This window comes from Lepisma saccharinum, chromosome 3 (genome assembly GCF_977018435.1).
Source record: "Lepisma saccharinum chromosome 3, izLepSacc3.1, whole genome shotgun sequence".
NCBI classification, from domain to species: domain Eukaryota; kingdom Metazoa; phylum Arthropoda; class Insecta; order Zygentoma; family Lepismatidae; genus Lepisma; species Lepisma saccharinum.
In genome coordinates, this window is record NC_139231.1 from 36,384,948 (window position 1) to 36,403,031 (window position 18,084).

The following is an 18,084-nucleotide window of genomic DNA, read 5'->3' on the forward strand; positions in this document are numbered from 1 at the left end:
ATTTACAAAGGCAACACGCACTGTGAATCACTGATCAACTATCAGAAGCATACGTGATAATCCAAAAGTTCATTAGAGTCGCCAAAAACTAATTACTTTCATCACTTAAATTTATTCAATTTTATACTTTAATTTTCTACTTTACTGTTTCTATTGTCTTGCTAATTCATTCTTTTGTATTGTCGAGTCTGTTAATTTCTTCGTGATTTTTTGGTTTACTATTATTAATGATGTACTTTGGACCTTAAGTGCTAGCGGGCCTCCCCGATGGCGAAGTGGCATCGTCGCCGCCCTGTAATCAATGGGTCCCGGGTTCGATACCCGGCGGAGGCACATAGTAGTTCGGACCCCACTTTAAATTGTAGGTCCAGTCCCGATCAGTCTTACTGTGCATAAAGTGGACTTAAAACACCAATTCAACCAACCAACCTTAAGTGCTAGACAAACAATAGTTAAACCTCGCCCAGCAATATATTTATTCTTGGCTAATTGTTTATTATTGTAATTATCGTTTGAACACTTTAGTACCTTGTTTAAGTTCACTACGTATTTAATGTTTAAAGTAGATCATGAAGCTAAGCACACGTTCTCTCTCTCTTCCCTTAACGTCGTCGCCTTGTAATCAAGGGGTCCTCGGTGGAGGTACGTAGTGGTTCGGATCCTACTTTAAGCTGTAGGTCCAGTTCCGATTAGCCTTACGGTGCATAAAGTGGACTTAAAATAACTCTCTTACCCTCCTCTCCCTCCCTCCACCTCTCTGTGCAGAAATACAAGAAATCATAGCTTTAAATGCAAACCCACTGCAAGGAGCTGATAAATTAGTAATAGGCTAATAAACAAAATAACGCTAATTGAGTTTGGTCGGTGGTCTTGATTTTCTATTAACTGTCGTAAGTTCCCTTCCTCGATTGCTTCCTTTCTGTGCTTATATGTGGCAGAAGCATCGAGGAGAAAGTAGCAAATACTCATGTGGTATTAGGGTTGAGCCCGCGGCTTTGCAGGAATCGCCTCCGAAAGTGCAAGGTGCCGCTCGAGTCGGTGGAAATTTCGGGTTTTCCGTTTCGGTGGGGACGAGACCGGAATGCGAGCGCGGAGTGACCCAGTTCCTCCTCGGCAATCGATGCAGCCTCCGTCCTTCAAGGGACACACCCAGACTGAATGCAGACGAGCCCTTTTTTAGGGCACGGTGTGATCTCGCTCGGTTGTATTTATTTTTCCGGTGTGCTTTGAAATACAACGAATAAGCACTTTCGATTTAGTTAAGTTGAACAAAAGGGGACTCATATACATCGAAGTAAACAATATTGTCAATGTTAGAACTCCCAGATTTCGTTCCACCGCCGATGTTCCGGGGTTCTAGTCCCGGCCTGGACATTGACGTTCTTTGTGAATGTCTGTTCATCAGATTCAATTCAGCACTCATCCTCATCGTTGGTATAACCAATCACAAATTTTGGCTTGTGGAACCTCACATTTCTTCTTCCTAGCAAGTTAATTAGAATTTTGATATGCCGCGCAAAAATTGAATCCTAGAAGGTATGCATGCTCGCTTATCTACAAAGTTTATCACGGTTGCATATAAACCAGGATGTATACAGCTTTACAACTGACCATTGAACAAAGTACGAGAATAAAGTAAATAAAATGGATGATTTATTCATTGATTTGGTTAATTTTACTTGCCTTTTCTGCCACTTTTGGCTAATCGCGAAGATGGGAATGAGTGATGGTACGATGAAATTGATGAAGGGACACTCGCAAAGAACACCAATGCCCAGGCCGGGATTCGAACCCGGGACCTCTGGCGTTGTAGCGCGCTGTGCTAACGACTCCACCACGGAGGTCGCCTAAATAAAATGGATGAGAGATAAAGTTGGACGATCCAATTTATTCATTTCCATCGTCGTACTGAACCTCAGGATATAAATATATTCTCGTAAACTTGAAAAAAATGGGAGCGCGGGTGGGGAGAGACGTCGAGTTTCGACATTTTTTTTATCGCCTTAAGACATTGAACTAGCGAAGATGTTCGAATCTAGAATGAAGGTGAGTATGCTTCGTATCTAGAGAAGAGCGTTCGAAGTTCGGGAGCGCGAGAGAGTCACCGAGTATAAGTGGAAATCAAATATGTATGAAATAAGACGGGTATACTAAGCACTCAAGTCACTTTTAGTTAAAAATGTTCCTTAATAATTTAAAGCTCGTTGCTGTACCAATTGTCCCTAACGGCACACTATACGGACAGGAAATACAATCCCCTCTTTTGTTGATTTTAATAACTTCGATGTCGCGTACTTAACACCATGACGTCGGTAAATGATATATAACTCGAATTGAAAAACGTGTTGTATCTGTGTGGTACCTAGGATTCGATCCTCCTTGACATTAAGAGAAGGAGTTCACCGAGATTGAACTCATTCTAGTAATGTGACGGTTCTCTTTGATCTTCCAGTACAAGTCTTTACTGCTGCACATGCATTTGATTGTCAATTTTATCCCCGTTTCTTTCCCGTACTGCAAATCTAGATACAGCAACCTTAACATTACGCAGGTGAATGATAATACGCCAGTGGCGTGTAAGCCGTAAAAGGGGGAAGATAGGCCTAGTTTTAAAATATTGTACACTCAACGAATTTATTAATCTGTGTAATTTATGCAGCATAATTTGTTTTAACTTTTTGTAAAATTCACCAGAAAAGTTTTCGCTTTCACTGAGAATAATTAAAAAGTATGAAAGAAGTGATAGAAAATTTTAGTTAAAAACAATCGAAGAATGTTGGTCTAACTGCGCCTTGGACAAAAATCGGTTTGCCGAACTACTAAGTGAGGCGAGTGTACCATCGTTTCCATTATTCGACGTCATTTGTCTGCTGGAGGAAAAGTGACCCCTATCAGCCACTGGCAGTTGCAGAACTGAGGAAGGTCGTTGGGGGTAGTCTCTTATTTGTCAATACTTTATTCTAACTAGTTTTGGTAATAAAGTTGTACGACACTGGTCGCAGAAACAGAACAGCAGATATTTGTTTCTGATTGGTGCCAGAGGAACTAAACTCACTATGCCCGCCCTTCTCTCAGGAGAAAACTATTCAATTTTATATCAAGGAAGATCTAATGTCGGACTCCCTAAACATGAGGCTAATTACTGTGTGATGATCAAGGGCGCGCTGAGTGAGGGGTTGGGAGTTTTTTTGTTGTTCTTAAGTCCACTTTATGCACAGGTAAGGTAATCGGGGCTGGGCCTACAGTTTACAATAGAATCCGAACCACTATGTGCCTCCACAGGGTATCAAACCCAGAAGTTAGAAGTTCAACATTTTCCAAAATATCTTAAGACATATGTAGTATTATTAACGGGCAATATTAGTTATCAGTGTACACTTCTTTTATGCAGCAATATTTACATCTCAATATCTTGCCTACAGATCAAGTACGATTGTTACGTAAATACCTTACTGCACTGTGTTCAGTGGTGTGCCTAGGATTTTCACAAGAGCGCGGGGGGGGGGGCATGTGCCTTAAAAGGGTAGGGGCTTCGTTTTAGTTTACAATACTGCAGGGTAATTCAAAATTATTCATTCGATTTCCATTTGGCAATATATTTTGAGTTTGCATCACCACAGTGGTGAGTGGATACGTCGATGTAAAACTCGTAAAATTCCGTACTAAACGTTACGATTGTTATACTGACTTCCCTTAGTAACGCGAGCAACATCGAGACAAGAGTCAAGTTGCCGCCACGCACAGTCCAGCATGCTAGTTGGCACTGACTCCACGGCAGTAGCAATGTGTTTCCGTCATTGTGGCCTTGGCGACAAGTACCTATAAAGCACCTTTGACCTAGGACCATAAGATAAAATCAATTGACGGACAATTGTTTGGTTGTTTACAACTGTTGTAGTTCGGTTGCCATTCTCCTCTACACTACAGACTATGTCACTGCCGTGCCAGCATCTGGCATCACGAAATCCAATGAGCTTCGTTTATTTTGGTGTATTATTTACCACTTTACCGTTGTAAGCAAAAAATATACGGCCATTTAAAATTTGTGAATTACCCTGTATATTTTGCCCCCGTTTCCTGCATTTCACGTTTTTTTGGAATGCAAAAAATAAATGGGGGGGTTAAGACCCCAACACAATTTTCAGGGTTCTTGTATTATTCTCGATGGTTTTAGGCATCGAAAATTTCTTGGAAATGGCAATTTTCATTCCAGAAATGCAAAAATAGTATTTTCAGGAACTAGTAGTATGTAGAATTCAATGTAGTATTTTTTTTTAATTTAGTGACGCTTTACTTCCACTTTTGTTTAATCGCGACGTCCCTGGGTTCTGAATTCGATTCCTGTCTAGGAAACCCATTTCATTGGTTTGCATAGGTTCATTCAGTGCATAAAACTTTCTTCTCCAACTTCATTTTTGCAAGAAGAGTTAACAATATTCAGGTAAGGGGTGTTAATAGTTATTGATGCCCACGAACATTGTGCAATTTTCAGCCCACAACTGTTGCAAATGTTCCATAAATAACTGGATGGTTTAATTAATTTTCTTAATTAAAGTTTGTAACTAGGTGACTACAATTGTGAAAAATAAACTTTTACTTAAAATCAAACAAACAGGTTATATAAATGATACACTTATATTTATAAAATATCAAAATTACAATTTTGCAGTAAGTTACAGGATATTTATAGTTGTGGGATCAGTAAAATTATCGGTAATTTTACTTATAAATATCGTTCCATACCAATAGAACACCGATGAATGTGTCCCATCCCTAACAAATATACATTTTTGAAATTATAATGTAGAGTTTTACTGGATAGAAGTATCAGTAATTAAATATTCACAGCAATGTGTTCTTCATTTTTTCAGTACATGACGGAGAAGATGGGAGGAGCGGAAGGAACAAAATTGGACGATGAATTCATGGAAATGGAAAGAGTAAGTACAATTTCTGTTTTTGTTGTTGTTGTTGTTGAAGGATAAACAACTGTAGCAGATCTATTGATGGCATTAACAATATTTGTTTGAAATCAGATGAATTCTGTTCTTTTTAAAATGTTAAGTGTAAGTGTCAGTTTTAGAATACTAATCAGTCTGTCCATCGCAGAAACAACTTAAACCTGCAAAGATGGGAGAACATTTGATCTAAATTGACTTGTCAATATTGCAGAAAGTAACAAATGCGAAATTCTCAAATTTCTGGAAGTTGAAGATATTGCAAGTGTTAGTTTAACGAGCTAGAAAAGATGAAATTTAGTGGACCTGTCAGATATGCTAATTTATTGTAACATTAACTAACCTGTGAGCCAGCTTATTTTCAGAATCTGTTAGTGACGAAAAATTGATTTTCCAGTTTCAGATAGTACCTATTGAGCAAAGTATATCATGGTTAGACTGTAAATCTAGTTCCAACTTGTTTACCTTTTGTTATTCATATATATGGTTAGACTATGATCAACAGTTTTAATTGTTACCAGATCATATGGAAAGGTAATATGTCACACACACTTTTTATGCATCTGTAAGTCACAAAATAAAGTTGTTTTTTTTTAGTGGAAAAATACCGAGAAAATCAAACTATCTCTGGCTTTATAGGCTGGAATCTGCTACATGTTTTTAAGTAACTCCAAAATTATTCCCATGATGCTTGATTAACACTGAAATTTTGGAAGTTACAGAAGAATCTAACCTGAAATCAGAAATATAGAGCTCTAACCATTCTGTTATGTGATCAAGTCCAGAGCTGTTATATGTTGATTAATTTTGTGAATCCTGTCATACAAGTTCTGTAGCAATTACAAGAGGCTTATAATATGTATCAATTATGACTCCAAATTTTTCCAAAAAAAAAGTGCAAACAATACTTATTCATTAACTTACATTGGATTATCCAAGCATAAAATATTTGTTGCAAATTTGTGAGAATCTCTAATCTATATTTCAAATAAATAACCCAAAAATTCCTCAACACATACTTAATGAAGTGAATTAGTTTAGGTTAACACTTCTTTACTTCTTCAATATGCTATTCCCTTGCAGAAAACTGATGTTACATACGAGTTGGTAGAAGAACTGCAAATGAAGACTAAAGAGTTCCTCCAGCCAAACCCCACAGCTCGGGCCAAAATGGCTGCCGTCAAAGGAATCTCCAAACTAAGTGGGCAGGCCAAAGCATCTACATATCCTCAGCCCGATGGAATGCTGGGAGATTGCATGGTGCTGTATGGAAGGAAACTAGGAGAAGACAGTATATTTGGTAACGATAGCATATCTGATTTATTTCTTAGAAGTAATTGCAGAGTTTGTTCTGTTTACTCTAAATCTGTATTATTCAATGATGATATTTTGCAAAGGTGAAAAAATTTGCCAAGAAGCTCAAATTAAAATTAATTGTTTAATGTTAATATTGTTATACATAAATGGTCAAGGTACATTACCCAATTATTTTTATGCTATTTCTATCAAAATTCAAAGTAGCCCATTAATGGCAGCTACATTTTTATGGGAACAATGTAAAAATTAACACTGTTTGCCTTACATTTTAGTCCACCTGGAATAGTGTAAATATTATTTACTTTATTTTCAATTTAATTTCTGTTAGCTCATACTAATTCTTCAAGAGTAACAAAATATTTACAGCAAATTTTGTGTGAAAGGTTTAATTTTGCAACAGTTAATACATAATTCATAAAAGTATGTTCCAATCCACTTTAGAAAAGTTCTTCAGGTACTGTATTGAAAAAGTTCTGCAAGAATTTTCTTACATAACTATCACCTGGTTTTTTGTATTTAGTCTTTACCTTTTTCTCCATACAGTGTGTATAAACATGATGGCAAATACACCAAGAAATAATATTGCACATTATAATTAAAGTGATATAAGAGGGAAAAATGTACAAAATAAAATTAATATTTTATACATTCTTCTGTTATATTTTGGAATCTTTACCTTGTCATCTTTGTTATATTTTGGAGGAATCATTACCTCATCATCTTGATTTTGAAGTTTCATTATTGAATATCTCAAGTGAAAATTAATAGATGGTTGGTTTTGCCTACTTGGGCAAGTGTCATAAAGTAATTTTCCAGTTTCCTAATTCATGAAGTTGAGGAGAGGGTTGAAGAGGGAGGTTTGAAGTATGGACGGTCATTCTTCTATAAAATCACAGGCAGACAGAACTTTTGCTTCCAACACTAATTGCAGTTTCAGCAAAGAAAAGTTAGGTTACACATTAAATTTTGAATTTCCAGTTAATATCTTTCACATTGGTTAACTTGTTCAAGTTCATCAGCTACAGTCAATTTTTTGCTCTACAATAAACATTGCTTTGTAATTTATCTGCAATACGTGATCTTAGTACATTTATCTCAAATAGGTATTTAAAGAGACATTCTTTCATCTTCATTTTTCATTAAGGTTGACGTGACTATACTTCTTGTTCTAATACACATTCTCCCTTAACGTAGTATACCACAGATATGCATAGAGATAAACCTGTACATTCCTACATCTGCTCAGTGACATATATGTTCTAATGCCTATATCTCCTCCACCACTGACATTGTAAACTGCTGTTAGCATTATGTTCACCAATGTTGTGTAGCATCACCACCTTTTGCATGTAATTTTTTTTTTTTTTTTTACGTATTTTGTTAGTTTGTGGTCCTATATGCATGTAAATCTTTTTTTTTTTTTTTAGAAGATATAAAACGTCAATGTCATTGGAAGAGAAATAACTCATCTTGGAAATGCCACTGAGTCCATACACCTGTATGTTGTATATACACTAAAAAACTCGTTTATCTGAATTTGATTGGACTGTGCCAGTTTTGGATAGATAAAATGTTGGATAATCTGTAATATTTTATATTAAACCAGTACTGTATGTTCAATAATTACAGTCAATATGAAACAGTAAACTCATTGATCACTCATTAATGCAATTCACTCACAAGCATACAGTGAACACTAAAACTAGTATTACCATAGTTGTAGTGTTGTTACTGTTGTGCGGATGTAACAATTTCTGAGCTCTCTTCAATATGGAAACACTGTACTAAATAACGTCAATATTAATAATTATTAATAGAGTAACAGTATATATGTATCCATATATTTTATATGTACAATGTTATTTCGCATTAAATTACTTGAGTATTAGGTTTTTAAGTATTTTTAAAAATTTACTAAAAGTCGTTCTGGAGGAACTATATTTTCAGATAAACACAATTTTGATAAAGGAGTTTTTGGTGTAAGATGTGATAAAAATACTTTTGTGTTTTATGTATATCATTGAACAGGTGTCAGAAAATTATATCTCAAAATCATAACAAACATTTTCTGAATTTCTTGTTTTCCAGCTAGCTTTGTATGATTGTCCAAGGTCTGAGGGACATCATTTATACAGCATTATTTGACCTTCATTACAATTGGGCCACTGCTGGAATGAAGTTGAAACCGAGATATGAATATAACATGGGTCATAATATTTTGAACATATTGTACGTTTTGAAGATTTGCAGGTTACTTCCTTTTTTCTTAAGTATTACTACAGTCACATCCTAAAGTATTTCCCTTTTTATCTAAGCCCTTTCTTTGTTATGTTTCCTTTCAGCACAATCTTTAATTGAGACTGGTGAAGCACTGAAACAAATGGCTGATGTGAAGTATTCCTTGGATGACAATATGAAACAGAACTTCCTCGAACCATTACATCATTTGCAGACCAAAGACTTGAAAGAAGTTATGGTATTTCATCCTTTCGCTAATTCTTTGCAGCTATTAATTTTGCTGTTGAAACTAAAAATAGCTTTTAATTACTTTCTTGGGTTCATTTTTATTACTAAATCTCTAATATAGACATGCATGAAGAGCATCACTTAATACATGTATTCTGTTGAGGTTAATGCATTAATTGTATAAGTGTCACCAAACTAGTACTATGTACAAAATTACTGATAACTATTGATAATTTTTCATACATTAATATGAAGCAGTTTGACATGATATGCTTATACTGTTATGATACACCATTTAATTGTAACAAGTCAGGAGTACTTATCTCACCACAAAGTATACTATGTCTTATTCTCAGTCCCTGTGATAAAATCTTCAGTGATCAATAAACTTTGATTAATTTACACATATATGTGAATGCAATGGACATTAAAACAATAAATAGTTGCCTTATGCACTCCTTTGCCAGCTGTTAACAATTTTACAAATTAGTTGTACCAAAGTTTGGATATAATTCCATTCTGAAACCTAACACTACCGTACTAACTATATACCCATTACTTAGTCTGTATCTATCTTCATTCATCCCATGATATGCCTTGACTTGTGCCTGCCTCCACAACTAGCTGCATTGCATAAAGTTCTGTACTTTCCATTTTGGATCTTTTCCATCTTTCCAATTTGGTGAAATTGTGAATCTGACATGCCAAACATGTCTTACAATATGTTTGCAATTGTTTACCCTTTTCTCTTACGTTATGCAAATTTAGTAGTCTTTGGAAATAACATTTTAATCTACTAGTATTTTTTTCTAATATTTGTCAGATTTCCATCTCCCCTGCATAAGTGCTGGTATTTGTGCATAAGTAATAGTTGAACAGAGGTGTAGCAAAAACAAAAGGACAAGTATTGTATTTAACTACCCCAATGTCTTTATTTTTAAAAATTCTAAAAACCCAAATAGATACAGATTACTGTGTGGTATAATTTTAGGCTGGATGTCCTGTCATGACAACCCTTCCCACCTTTAAAAGTAAAGGAGAGAAATTGCTCACCACATCCATAAATAACCACTGTTAGGAAATTCTTGTCGAAGTTTTAGTATTTTATCCCTTCACCACTCTTCTTAATAGTTGCAGAGGAATTGAATGCCAATTTCAGTCATTTTGAAAGTCGAAGATCATGTGAAAGAGCTTCTGCCATATCTGGGACTCGAACTCAAACTTCACATTCCATGTAGATGCATTAACTGTTACCCAGCTTTATATCTTCATGAGCTATTTTGGAGACTGTCTTGACTCTATAAACAGGCACATTCCAGAATGTGTATGAGGTAGAGCAAACTAATGACACACATCCACAAATTCTAAATTGGGCTGACCTTGTACTGATGTTCCTATCACTTCCCACTGATACTTATGATGGAACAGTGTAACAATTTCCAGTTGCTCAGAATATTTACAAACGTGGTATAAGTATTCCATTGAGACTATACAATAATAATGTACTAGATATTTTCTGTAAAATATCTAGCGTTCACTTACAATATACATGCTGGGAATTTTTCCAACAGTGTCTCTGTATAATGCAGCTGAGAGGATAAATGTGATGAACACACGATGTGGATCATATCGCCTACACTATAAAGAGATACTGTTTAATTTACACATATATTGTCATCTAATAGAGATAAAAATCATGTAGAGTTGCCTTGTAGCACCCCTTATGTACCTATATGGCACAGGAGATAGCTTTACTTGTTTTTTTTTTAACTATAACATAATCTGAATATTAAAATAGCTGTCATTTATTCACAAAATTTTATTTTTTCCACATAATACTGGTGCAAGATACTCTAAATTTTGAATTTTGCATAATTTGAAATATATTTAGACCCCAGAAAAGTGCCATGGAACATGTTGTGGATGTCACGAAATAGAGCTCAGAAAAGTATCGACCAGTATTGCTGTCATGTTTGAACGTGAACTTTCCGATACCGATATCTCAGTCTTTTGTTTCTTCGTTAGCTATTACTCAAAGGCATCATGGAGCTGTTCATTCTAGACAGTTCACAAAATAACGTATGAAAGATTACAGCTGTGTAATGCAAGAGTTTCACATCTTCTGGCAATGTGAAAAGTTCTTGGTTCAAGTTCTGGGCATGGCAGGGGCTTTTTCACAGGAATTTTGACTTCAGATCCTTAATACATGCATAAGGTGTATCCCTGCGTGTATTTCCATCTGCATTTTCGTCAGTGCTTCCATATCATAATCTATAGTAAAGAAACTAAAGTAACATACAAAATATCTTCAGTCAGTTTTGAGATTAGTTACATGCATCCTTAACCTAGGGATGCTAAATGATTAATGTTGATTTTTTTATTATTATTATTTCCTTTCAATCACATCAGTTTTTAGTTTTACATTTTTTGTGTATTAATAGACTTTAACGAAATTGTCACTGACTTTTTCAGCACCATCGAAAGAAGCTTCAAGGCAGAAGGTTAGATTATGATTGCAAAAAGAGAAGGCAAGCCAAAGGTAAGGTCTTTGTATGTTTTGTGTATTTAAGGATTAAATACAAGTATTTGAAGTCAAGTTAAAGAACTGGTTCACTAAAAAATCATTGAGCTATCACTGTACCAGGTGTAATCATAAAGTGTGTACCATCTATGAAAATATGAGAATTAATTCCATCAAATTATTTTTATCATGTACAATACATTAACCTGCATTCATCATAGTTTCCACCTTTGTTGAGGCATTTATTATCATTGAACAAAAACCTATTTCTGCATTCCTTCCTTGCACAATGAAGCTGTGAAGATAACCACTTCTCCACTGCTTCTTTGATCATCATTGTTGAAGAAATGCCAGCCAGAAAGAAACTTCTTCATATTAAGCAACAGAGAACTCCCTCCCATGAAATTCATGGGATATTTTATAGTGTCTGTCCTCATGAACTGTTGCATCGGCCACATTCACCAAATCATTGATGGATGGCCTACAGTGCTTACCAGTCCAACCTATTCCCATCACTTGTGGCATTTTTAGTATAGACCTCACAAAGCTAACACTGAATATTGGCCATTTTTACATGTATGTAATTTTAAATATTTAAACTGAATCTCACAGTTGGCAGACTGCTCGATTGTCAAAGTTTATCTGATGTTCATGTAATGATGTTTCTGACTTGCCAATGGATGAGGAGGAAATCAATCCACATTCAGGAAATGAGGTGGAAAAATTTGTAAATGATACATACTTTCTGAACATGCCTCGTATATATTTGCAATAAGTAAATATACCACATAGAGAATTTTTAACTATCAGAAAGTTATATCAATAATTGAACCAGTGGTAGTGTAAGAATGTTTTAATATAAGAATTGCTGCAATTTTGCATCAGCATTTACAACTCCTGTGGTATGTACATGTTGCTTGCATTGTTTATACAATTCTTCTATTTTATGGTTGTTACAAGCATTTAAACTTTTTTTTAATGTAACATTTTGGGAGAACACACACTCCCCTCATCAGACAGTCAGACATTTATTTCTTGCTTGATCAATGTTGCAGTTCTAACAACAGGATAAATTTAACCCAAACAAAAAAGAAACCATTACACAATTAATCTTAGCAATATTACATTGTTGAAGTCTAACAACTGAATTAATTGTAAATATGTGCAATCATTTTTCGACTGCAAATTTTATCACACTTTTATTATAAGTCCTAAATATCATAAGATAATTTAAAATATTATTTTTGTCTTTACAGTGCTCCTTGATATTTTCTTTTGGATTAAATTTCAAAGGTGGTGGCTTACCCCACTTTGGGAAAAAGAGGAAGTAAACATCAAGTCTATATTGCTATCCTAATTATTTAATTTCTTCCAATGTTCTTTTGCAATGAATGAAGCCTCCCACATTTAAATTATGTCTTACTGCACTTTTTAAAACTTCTCTCTCTTTAATCATGTGCTTCTTTTCAGTGATAAGAGCTGACAAGCACATTTGTGAGTCTAAATTTGTAATGTCATGTTCATACCACCTTTCCATATCTCTGCCCTACATAATTCTTTGCACATGAACAAATTATTTATTTGGTACATTACTTTGGATTCCATGTTTTGAACTGGTTTCCTCATTAAATGTACATTCCAAATTTATCAAAGATTTAAAAACAATTTTGAAGTGAAATTCCCTAAAAAAAATTGAAAAGAAAGTGGTATGCGCATGATTTAGACAGCAAAATCCAAGAACCAGCTTGTCAGCTTACATCAATGAAGAGAAGCATATGAGAGAAAAGTGGAATGAAAGACATAATTTTAAATGCGTGAGAGGCTTTGTTCATTGCAAGAGAATGCTGGAACAACTTGAGTAAAAATTGCAATACAGAGTCGCCATGGACTTCCCTTTTCTTAAGTCACTGCCTTTGATATTTAATCCAACAGAAAAGATCAAGGGACTTTGTATTGCAAAAAAAAAATGCATTACCTGATGATATTTTGGATTTATAATTAAAGTTCTGTAAATAAAAAAAAAGTGTTTGCTCATTTCAGAGTTAATTCATCTGTTAGACTCTAACAATATTAACATTATGGGCAAGATTCATTGTATAACTGTTTATTTTTGTTTTTCTTAACTTTATTCCTTTGTTGTACCTAAAATATTAATCAAACCACAAATAAATGTTTGATGAAGGGAGCAAGTGTTCTGAAATTTGCATAAAAAATGTTTAAATTATTGTAACAACCATAAATTAGAAGATCACTTATGACCCTATTAATTTCTTTAGTTGTGATAAGTCTTGACCTTTCATTTTATTTGCTCCACTGTGAATGGTGCCTGATATCCAAAACTCACAAATCTTGGGCTGAACTGACTTTTATTCATTGGAGTCTGGTGATATTCATGCTATCAGTATCGCAAAGTATCAGTTTAATTTGATCACCGATACTGGCCAATACTTTTCCAGAGTCCTGTATGAAGAATGATGATCAAACTTTTCTTAGAGTACAGATATCTTGAAAGCTATGCAAATTGCTAAAATTAATTAATTCTGCATCGAATTCATGTAGCAATTAAATCGCTGATTTTCTCAGAAATGAAAATTTAATTTAGTGATGGTCCAACTTGAATAAAGGACTGATATAAGAATTATTAAAACTGATAACCAACCAATATTGTAACAATCCCATCTATATAGCTTTGATGCATTTTTTCAGAAAAAGAAGTAGGATATTTGAGATTTATTTGATAATATCAGCTCACATGAATTAAACTTCTATACTTACAAGAACAATAACAAAATGTCAGGATGCTACCTGCACTCAAATGCAGGCATGTTGTAAAAAATATTAGCAATGAACTCATATGAAATATTTGCTAATACTGATAAGGTACTGGTATAAAATTGATTGATACCGATAATTACCCAATTTGATATAAAATTGCAAGTGTTCCATGAAGAGCCTGAATGGTTCATTCACCACCTCAATTGATTAGCCTTTCCACTTAGTGAACGTTCTTGAAATATCAGAGAATTTTGAAAATACATCCACAAACCTGGTAAAATTAGGAAAAATGTACTCTTTGCAAGTAAATTCTACTTGAATCAGCTTCTTGATGGGAAATATTGTATATAAAGTAATTTTTATAGGGTATTTTTATTCATCTACTTCGAACAATGTTGAAAAACATTATTCTCCTGATTAGCAAGTACATTTTAATACTTGAAACCTGGTTATTAACATGTTAAGGATGAGAGGCACAATTTTTTTCACGAAGTGAGTGTGATAAGCCGAACAAGGAGTGAAATGTTGGCCTGCCATCTGGATTTTTACGTGGTTGCTTATAGAGTTTTATTTCTTTTAAGTACTCTGGGAATATGTTACTCAATATAACCGAACAAAGCATGTAGCTGCAAAGAAGGAAGGTTGAAAAGAAGTAGCTGTTACAAAAAATGCCAAACATTGCTAGAATTAGTGATAACTTTTATTTCAAGAGCAAGCATTTTTATTTCCCAAAAATAATCTCCTTCCAATGGCATAGTGGTAATGTTGTCCTGTGGTAATCATTGGACTCGAAATAGAAAGTCAAATTTAAATTTCATTCTCCATAAGCAGTACATGGAAGTTGGAACACATTATTAATGATATTTTTAACAAACTCTGTCTTTGTTAATAATTGACTTAGAGATTCACTGAACTGAAACATTATGAGAAATCCATAACCTATAACTCATTGTTTTCTTTTTCTAATACTCACATGCATTTTGATATCATGGAAATGAGTGTGAACTTTATGCAGAACTGTACCTCTTCCCCTTTAAGCACTCCAGAATAGTGTGGAAATGTGTTTTAAAATTGCATGGAAAACCTGAAAAACTGAGAATTCGTTTTGTCAAAATGAGTGGGAATGTTAATGTATGTAACAGTGTAAGTGTAATAGAAAAGGAACTGCAGAAGCATATGCATTTACTTAAAAACCAGGGTACATGAATTAATTGTATATATATACATACACAGTGGATTCTTTTTCATTCAAACTCAAATAATTCAAGTTATTTGGTAATTTGAAGAGAAGTTTATTCTCCTTGAAATTCATATTGAAACCAATGTTAAAAATTCATATGTAATTCGAATTTTCGAACCTTTTATTTGAATAATTAAAAGACAGCTATCCAGAGACAGCCAATGGGAAGAGAAAATTTTTGTTTTGCTGGTATGCAGCCTCCACCCTCTCCTCAATAATGTGGGATTGCCCACCTCTTTTGTGTGTGGGTGTTCGTCCTTGAACCCCATCCCCCACTAGGCAATGATTTGTGAAAGTCTTCTTATCTGCCCTCAGTTGTCAGTTGCGATTAGTCAGGATATGTTGTTCACAATGTTGAAGCTTTGCACATAAAATAGTTTAAAATTAGAGGAGAAAGGCAAAAGTTCTAAGATAATGGACATTTCCACTATGACATGAAAAACGTTTAAAATCCATTCATATTATGGATAATGGCACAAAAATGAGATGTGCAAAATATCTCTACGATATTTGCTTTGGTTCTCGAGAAACACACCTTCAAACACTGCTGAAATTCACTTCCTACGTCACTGAATTGAAAACGTCCTCTGATTGGCCTGATGTCATCACTTAGAAATGCAGACAGGGCTTCTGCTCATCCCATAAATTTAGCATGGGTCGTGAAAGTAATTGTTACTGTGTAAAACAAGTATCTCATAACTTCCAGTGCAAAAATATGTGCTCCATTTCTTTGAGATGAATTATGTCCTAACAGTATAGCAGTATTTACTACAGGGTGGCTCAATAAGTCACTTAACACCCTCAGTACAAGGCCACTGCGGCATGGAATTTGAAATTGGCGATGACCAATCGTTATCTGGCCAAGGGGGAACCACATTGACGCCACCCACACGGTCGGCGGCCATCTTGATGTCTGCCATCTTGAATTCAACTTCAGAATTTTAAATGGGAAGGGGGTCGTGCGACATATCAAAATGGGCTAGAATTTCACGAGAAATGCAATGGTGAAGGTTTTTTCGACGTATCTTTAACCAGTAAAAAGTTATGACTGAATTCTTGTACCAATTTGCTCCTTTTCGAGGTGTTAGAAAAATGCCTTAAAATTTGTTTAGCGCTTCGGTAATGCATCGAGATCAAAGTGACGTCTATGGAGAGACGTTCGCATGCCATTGCACATTATTTTAATCGGATACATCCATGAAGAGCTGTGCATTATGAATGGTTGTCGCGAACAATTTACAGTGTGACGCTTCCATTGAATTAAAAGACCTTCACAGTGACAAGGCTAATGTTTATGTTCATAAGGAAGTTCATAAACAGAATATTCTATGATTTTTATCTGATAACCCATTTTCGACAGATCAAAGCTGAATGGTTAGCGTTGGTAAGTTAATGGTGTGGCGTGCTGTGTGGAACACGATTGGTTAGTCAATTTTCCATCAACGGAACCTTAAATGCTTAGGGCTACTTGGATTTGTTAAATAAACAGTTTTTTTCATCCTTGCTTATGGAAGAAGGTACTTTTTACAGAGTTTTTTCAATAGGGAAGAACACCAGAACACTTATGGGAACGTTATGAACCAGTTTTTGTCCAAAGTTAGTTATCAGATGTCAAGGGTCACATATTCTGTTTATAAACTTCCTTATGAACATAAACATTAGCCTTGTCACTGTGAAGGACTTTTAATTCAATGGAAGCGTCACACTGTAAATTGTACGCGACAACCATTCAAAATGCACAGCTCTTCATGGATGTATCCGATTAAAATAATGTGCAATGGCATGCGAACGTCTCTCCATAGACGTCACTTTGATCTCGATGCATTACCGATGCGCTAAACAAATTTTAAGGCATTTTTCTAACACCTCGAAAAGGAGCAAATTGGTACAAGAATTCAGTCATAACTTTTTACTGGTTAAAGATACGTCGAAAAAACCTTCACCATTACATTTCTCGTGAAATTCTAGCCCATTTTGATATGTCGCACGACCCCCTTCCCATTTAAAATTCTGAAGTTGAATTCAAGATGGCGGACATCAAGATGGCCGCCGACCGTGTGGGTGGCGTCAATGTGGTTCCCCCTTGGCCTGATAACGATTGGTCATCACCATTTCCATGTTGCGCGCTGCAGTGGCCTTGTACTGGGGGTGTTAAGTGACTTATTGAGCCACCCTGTATAATTCAGCCACTTTGTAGAAGGTTTTTCCATTAGGCGGACAAAGCAATTCTGGTAACAGTCAATAGCTGAACACGTGAACAAACTTGTTCATTGCCATTACATAGGTTCTGACTGGCAAGAAATTATTGTTACAAGAATGCCTTTTCTGGAATTACAAATATTTTTTGTCATAATATTTTCTTCTCAAATTTTAAAATTACAATACGTTTTGAACACTCGGGTTTACATGTCAATTTCTTCAATATAAGAGTGATATGGTAATAAAAAAAAAAAAAGGCATGGGGAGTTTTGAAATTTCCTGCAACAAACAACAGTCTTCTTCAGTTAATATATATATATTGCAAATTTATGTATTTATCCTACTTTTATGTCACTTTTCCGTCACTTTGTCTAACCGCAAGGATGAGAACGCATGGTTAATTTAGTACGTATCTTCTCTAACGTCACTTTTCTTGCCACTTTTGACTAATCGCGACAATGAAAATGAATAACAACAAACAGTATTCGAAGTCGGAGTGCAGGAGACTCCTTCCTCCTTACTATCACCACCACCAACCAGCATAATCTAAGATATCACCCAGCTTGCCCACGAGATGAGACGAAACTTTGGTATGTCCCATCTAGTTT

At 35.0% G+C, this 18,084-nt stretch overlaps 1 protein-coding gene across 15 annotated transcripts in view; it reads left to right on the forward strand.

The window, feature by feature from the left end:
* EndoA (SH3 domain containing GRB2 like, endophilin-A) overlaps nt 1-18,084 on the forward strand; it is a 172,003-nt gene that overhangs the window by 103,704 nt on the left and 50,215 nt on the right. For all 15 annotated transcript variants that reach the window (XM_083118444.1, XM_083118448.1, XM_083118443.1 and 12 more), the window contains exons 3-6: nt 4,872-4,940; nt 6,042-6,258; nt 8,618-8,751; nt 11,214-11,280. In XM_083118444.1, the coding sequence (XP_082974570.1) occupies nt 4,872-4,940; nt 6,042-6,258; nt 8,618-8,751; nt 11,214-11,280 (487 nt within the window). The remainder of the gene's footprint in view (nt 1-4,871; nt 4,941-6,041; nt 6,259-8,617; nt 8,752-11,213; nt 11,281-18,084) is intronic.